Source organism: Perkinsus marinus (assembly GCF_000006405.1).
Source record: "Perkinsus marinus ATCC 50983 genomic scaffold scf_1104296958044, whole genome shotgun sequence".
Classification (NCBI taxonomy): domain Eukaryota; phylum Perkinsozoa; order Perkinsida; family Perkinsidae; genus Perkinsus; species Perkinsus marinus.
The window spans coordinates 1-6,040 of record NW_003206942.1 but is presented as its reverse complement, the minus strand read 5'-3'; the positions used below and the strand labels follow the sequence as shown (position 1 = coordinate 6,040).

The 6,040-nt window shown below is 50.4% G+C and overlaps 3 protein-coding genes across 3 annotated transcripts; all 3 read left to right on the top strand.

Moving 5' to 3' along the window:
- Positions 1–1,967: 1,967 nt before the first annotated feature.
- Pmar_PMAR027345 (hypothetical protein) lies at positions 1,968–3,269 on the top strand (the record flags this gene model as incomplete). Its single annotated transcript, XM_002774665.1, has 4 exons — positions 1,968–2,444; positions 2,758–2,996; positions 3,116–3,138; positions 3,250–3,269. The coding sequence occupies 4 exons, from the start codon at positions 1,968–1,970 to the stop codon at positions 3,267–3,269; spliced, it is 759 nt and encodes a 252-aa protein (XP_002774711.1).
- A 263-nt stretch (positions 3,270–3,532) lies between these two features.
- On the top strand, positions 3,533–4,225 carry Pmar_PMAR027344 (hypothetical protein; the record flags this gene model as incomplete). The annotated part of the gene is made up of 1 exon (XM_002774664.1): positions 3,533–4,225. The coding sequence occupies one exon, from the start codon at positions 3,533–3,535 to the stop codon at positions 4,223–4,225; it is 693 nt and encodes a 230-aa protein (XP_002774710.1).
- Positions 4,226–4,864: 639 nt separating this feature from the next.
- Positions 4,865–5,920, top strand: Pmar_PMAR027343 (hypothetical protein; the record flags this gene model as incomplete). The annotated part of the gene is made up of 1 exon (XM_002774663.1): positions 4,865–5,920. A coding segment is annotated over exon 1 (1,048 nt), but the record flags the coding sequence as incomplete, so codon positions are not given.
- Positions 5,921–6,040: the final 120 nt, after the last annotated feature.

Below are 6,040 nucleotides of genomic sequence, written 5' to 3'. Positions count from 1 at the left end.
AGCCTCTGCCAGATATCCCATACCGTCAAGCTGGCGGATGGCGAGCTCCGGGATGTTCACCAAGCACTAGAAGTACCGGTCGTGTTGAGAGATCTAGATAACTCGCCTGTTATTGATGATATTGTCTCCGTCCGTGTACTAGAGTCGGTCACCAGACAGCCCTTCTTGCTTATTGGGCTTGACTTGATTCAAGCTTGGGATTTACGGGTATTTGGAGCGTCGAAGGTCACTACTGCTACAGGCAAGCTGTTGTTCTCATCGCTACCTGCTGATCAACTGGCCTTGTCAACCGAGTTCATCTATGATGTGAACAGCCTCCTCAATGTCGACGATACCTTCAAGGAAACAACTTGCACAACTTCGGTGGCGGTGCAACCAGATCCAGCTGTCATTGCCTTCGAGACTCAGCTCGAGCCTACCATTGCCGATGAGTTACGCCTTTGGCTTGCGAACCTTGCCAGGAGAAGCAAGCGACAATTTGGCAGTGCTGAATCTGGATCCTATGGTATACAACTGCACTTCTTACCGAGCAATGCGCCCAAGGATACTACCCTGCAGACCCATTATTCCGAGCTATCCATTCCCGAGCCCAAGAGTCCCACCATCGTGCACCGGTCCTATGCCAGACCCCTGTTTCGCCGTCTATCCGATCAGTACAAGGCAGTCTATGAGAGCCTCATTCGAGGATATCTCTCGAGAGGCTGGTGAAGAGCTCTGAAGGATAGTGATGCCCGTGTTGGAGATCTACTCCCGGCTGAGATCTTCTTGCTGGGCGCTAAGCCTGGAGATGTTCGCAAAACCTCGCCTTGTAGCCGACTTCTCGCCTTGTAACTCACAACTACCCGTCTCTACTACTTCTGGCATTGCCGTCGGAGATGTGCTGCTGGCTTTGAGATGTTTGAGTCCGGGTTACATTATCGGCTACGACTGCGCTTCTGCATTTTACCGCATTCGCCTGAGTCCTAACAGGCTCTTGTACATGCACTCTGGTATGACCGAGTCCAATGACCCTGATTATGTATCTACCAGGCTGAGTTTCGGACTCGGTGCAGGTCCCCCCGCGATGGAAGAAAGTCTTGGCTGGCTCGTTGCCTGCTTCCGTGCGAGCCCTTATGCGGTTTTCCTCCTACTCGCGGGCCGCGAGTCGCGGCCATTTTCGTCGATGATGGCGTTCTCGCTGGTATTGACCCTAAGGTTCTGCTGGCTGCGAAGTACTTGTTCTTCCTGCTTGATCTCTGTGGATTCGCCTGTGCTCTGCCGAAGCTCCACTTCATTGCCGTTGATATCGCTGAAGCAACTGAGTCTTTTCTTCCACCTCAAGAAAAGATGCTTCTTCTAGGCTGCGAGCTATGATTTTAAATGATTCATTTATGAACCAATCGCTGGTATTTAAGTGTGGCCGAGAACTTAGACTCCAACCAGCAAAAGCTATCTGTACCAAATGCTTGGAAAATGGCCAAGACGCCTTGGTTACCAAAAGACTGGTTTTCAGAGTAGGGGGAGCTTTGGGTTATGATCCTATATCGATCCATGCAGCAGCCTCGCTGGTCGGAGATTGTCTACGTCGGCTAATTAGCAAGGTGTTTGCACAGCATTCATGGGATGCTGCCCTACCTATGGCTGAGCTATCAGCGAACTGCTCAGACGCCTGGAAGGCCTTGCTGCGTTGGGGGATAGCGGAATGCGAGCTAGCAGCTTCATGTGATCACGCTATTCCTGTACTTACTCCTGGGCAGAACACAGTCCATCTTGCTTTGTATACCGATGCCAGCTTCGTTGGAGGGGGGTTTGTGATCTACCGCCTCGACTCTATGGTTCCTAACAGTGAGGAACAGCGCCATCTACTGTTACAGTCGGCTACTGGATGGAAGGGCACTCAGTATGCCTGGCACAGCAATAGAAGAGAACTTACCGTACTGTTAAGGGGGTTGAGATGCGTGGTGAACCTCATCCGTAACCTGATCTCCATGTCTCCCAACAAGTCTCTTACGGTCACTTTGGCTATCTACTCTGACAATAAGCCGAGTGTAGCATGGGCTCAGAAAGCTCAAGGAGTCTTCCCTCAAGGTATCGGACGGAACACAAGCATCGAGAAGCGAAGTGTTCTGCGATTGATCGACGCCCTGTCAGAGGAGTTCCGAGTCCTCAGGTCTCTGGGATCGGCTGTCTCGTACCGAATCCTTCATTGCTCGGGACCGGACAATACCGCAGCCGATCGGCTTAGCAGATATCTTGAGCAGTGCTGTGACGATGCTGGCAAGGTCATGCTTGCTGCTGCGCTTCAAGATCTTACTGCTGTTGACCTCGACGGTACTGGTGGGCTTACCGAGGCTACCAAGAAGGCTGACCGGCTTGCACAAGATGAAGCTTATCTCCTCCAGTTGGCAGACTTCGATCCCGATCCTGGTGAAGACGGTGACACCGAAGCCGATGAAGTGTGCTTTGTAGGCATGGATTGGGAGAGCATTGAAGACCTACGACCTTATCCTCTACAGCGTGCCCTCTGCCATCCTCTTGCTGTTGCGTCACTCGTTGATTGTACTTTGAATGACTCGCTCGGCGAGCGAGCGTCGGACGCTCGCCCTCGTGGAGACCTGTTGCAACAATGAACTCGTCGAAGATTCTATATTCGCTGTGCAAGCACGAGCTGATGCTCCAGAATCCTTCTATGCTACCTTGCTACGTCACAACGATATCAACTACGTCTATCGGTCGGTGGCGGTGATGCGAGCCATTCTCTCTTTCTGGCGGTCCCAGGTGCCATTCAAGCCACGTTACCCTCGACGTAAGACTACTGCCCGTCAACAAGTCCCAGATGATGCGGCCGCCAAGTATACTCAAGCCATGGAGGACAAGCAGCAAGCTGCCATCCATCAATTGTCCTCTTCTGGTCTCCAATTACAGGACGTGCTTGTCGTGGTGCGAGATGCCCAAGCAGGGGTGGTTTTCTCTGGTCGTGGTACAGCTTACGTCTTCGATGCCAAAGACGAGATATGGTGCTTTCGTTCTGGTACCCTGGCTGGCCACGTGCTCATCCGCCCTTGTGTACCGAGAGAAGCACGCCGTCTAAGATTTCTCCTTGCGCTTGGCGCTCACCAACGGGTTGGCCACTCAGGTCCCACTGCGACCCTCAGTGCGGTGAGTGCAGACTTACATGTCGCTGGTATCTCGTCTGACGTGAAGCAAGTTGCTCGCCGATGTCTCTTCTGTGCAAAACTCCGACTTAGAGCCTCTGCTTTGGTACGCCAGGTTCCACCAGCAGGTTCTAGCTGGGACATTGAGAGACTTCTACTCACTGGTACTCCTTATACTGTCTGTGCTGTGGATTTTCTCCATGTCTTCCCGAATGAGATTGTATTGGCAGCCAGATGTATCGCTACGACACATACCACTTGGATTCCTATCTCTCATGGTGCAGAGTGCGCGGACGCCGCTATCGAAGGGGTCAAGTGGCTGTTGATTGTGGGGCCAGATTAGCATTCTCTATGTCGATTGTGGAACGGCCTTTACCTCCAATATCTTCCAAGAGCAGATGTCTGCCTGGACAGTGAAAGTGGAGTATCATGCTGCTAGAGCTCCATGGGAAACCCCAGTGGAGCGAAGTCATTCTGTTGGCCTACGGACGCTTCGAGCTTGCTATACCCCGCAGAAGCTTGCTAGGGCCACCGCTTACGACTTATGCAAGATTTACGATCATGTTACCTTGATGATGAACACATCGCCTATTTGTGAGCATGTTTTGGACCATCAAGCCGGATCGTCATCTTCTACCTTTATTACTGCGGACTCGCCAGCCTTTGGTTATACTCGCTCAACTGGCTTATTGCTTAAATCGGTGGACGGCGACCCGATACCCAACTTACATGCTTCTAGACCGGTCGCCGTAGAAAATATCCGTAAGGCATTCTTGGCACACCATTGGCAAGCTCTTCGAGACCGCTGCGCTCAACAAACTGGTCGCAAGCCTTCCAAGCATATCAAGCCCTTGGACCCTGGTTCCACGGTACTGATTCGTTATAAGCCTCGTAACAAGTGTGATGTGGGTGTTCATGTTGGTCACATTGTATCGGCGGACATCTCGCCTGATGGTCTCTGTCGTCGATATCGTGTGAGGTCCACCCTGGGTTATGAGTCTGTGGAGAACCATTGTAATGTCGTTCCTCTGGATGTACACTCTCCGCAAGAGTGTGCCCTCACCAGGGGGGCATGTTGTAGGAGTCGATGATGAGGGCTCCTGATTTTCCCTGACTGTCTATTCGTAGACAAGCAGTTGTGCGCCACGCATTGTGCGTCGCCTTGTTCCAGTAAGGAACATGAGCATGCGTGCATGGCATTCATTGTAGTCAAGTGAACTAGACTATTGGTCTTATCATTTCATTTCTCTAGTCTAGACTTATCCGTATTCAAGATAGTTCGAGTTTGATCCATCGGCTACCCTTGCGTTCCCTATATGGCCGGCAAGGGATCCGATTCCTCCAATATGCGCGCGTATGCACGAATCTCGCTCGCCCATTATTCGTTGCATGAAACGGCTCGCAGCCCTCAGGCTGAAATGGATAAGATAAGAAGCCTTATTACCTATTATGGCTATCCCAAGTGTTGTTGAGTCAACCAGTGCGGGTGTTACTACTAACACAGCTGTACGCATATGCAAGCGGTGGAACATGTAGACGATGTAACATCGTTTGTTTGTCACAAACATCGTCACGATGTTAGTCCGTCTCACACTCGCTATACTGTCCGAATTGCGTAGGCCGTTATGGTCGACACCGGTTTATATATGAAGAACAGTCGGACTAGTATGAAAACTTATCACGGTGTGACGCTATGAATTTGTTCGCATTTTCTCGAGTTCGCAGTTATTATTCTTAGATGTTGCATTATCGTCAAGCTCTAGCTATTACTCTATACTTGAGCGACCCCGTTGTGGCTATTGGTAGCACTCGGCAAGCCCTAGAGCTGCCGGAGATAGCATCACCGAGAGGGAATAGTACGGTTCCAACAACGACGACAATGATTCCGTCAACTACGACGGTAATTCCGTCAACAACGTCTCCGCCTACAACGACAACGACTTCGTCCACAACGACAACGTCCAGCCCTTCTGGAGCTTCTGTTCGGTTCGGTACCTATTCATGGTCTCAGGATTTCTGGAGGTCAGGTGACCCCAGTCTTACTGACTTTGGTGCTTCTGATATGGGCAAGTTGTGGAACACTGGCGATGTGTATGTGAATATCGCTGATTATACCAACTATGACCGTATTCATAACCCGGAGAGGCTCCTTCCGTGGATGAAGGGATGGAGGAAGCAAACTGGAAATACTGAGAGGATTTGGTTAACTTACGGTGACGCGAGCACAGCGAACAGCAAGCATATGCTCGAGTTCGTTGACACCTTTTATGAATTTGTACAAAATTTCATATCGGCAGAAGACATGCGACAAATTGCTCCCATCGGTTTGAGTTTCGATGCCGAGCGCATGCAGCCGCAATATATCAAGAGAACGTTACTGAAGGCTCAGCAGATGAAGAAGGATGTCAGCAAGAGGATGGGATATGCCCCTGGTTCTTTGCTTATTGATTTCTCTATCGAGGGTGGGAAGAATACTCTGGGTACTCAGTACATTATGCAGTATGCCGACCATGCTACGATGATGCTCTATCGTAACGCTATTGACGGTGACTATGCAGATGATCTCGTTTATCGTATGAATTATATGATGACAGAACAGTGTGCTGTGTGTACTCAACCAGGATGGGAGAACTTGAAGGCCAAGATCACCATCATGTTGGAAGGTTCTTGCACTGTTGGTAAATACTGCCACAAGCTTTCTATGTGTGCTTACGATGCCTCAGCTTATCCCAACTCCACTGGTGGTATTGAATATGCATGGGAGTTGCTCAACGAGTTGAAGGCCCGTACGGTTTCTGATGGTATTCTCACACAAGAGCAGTTCGATTTCCTCTTCGACATCCACGGTTCGTTGTTTGCTATTCATGACTGGGAATGGGTTAGGTGTTATTATAGCGATAACTTTT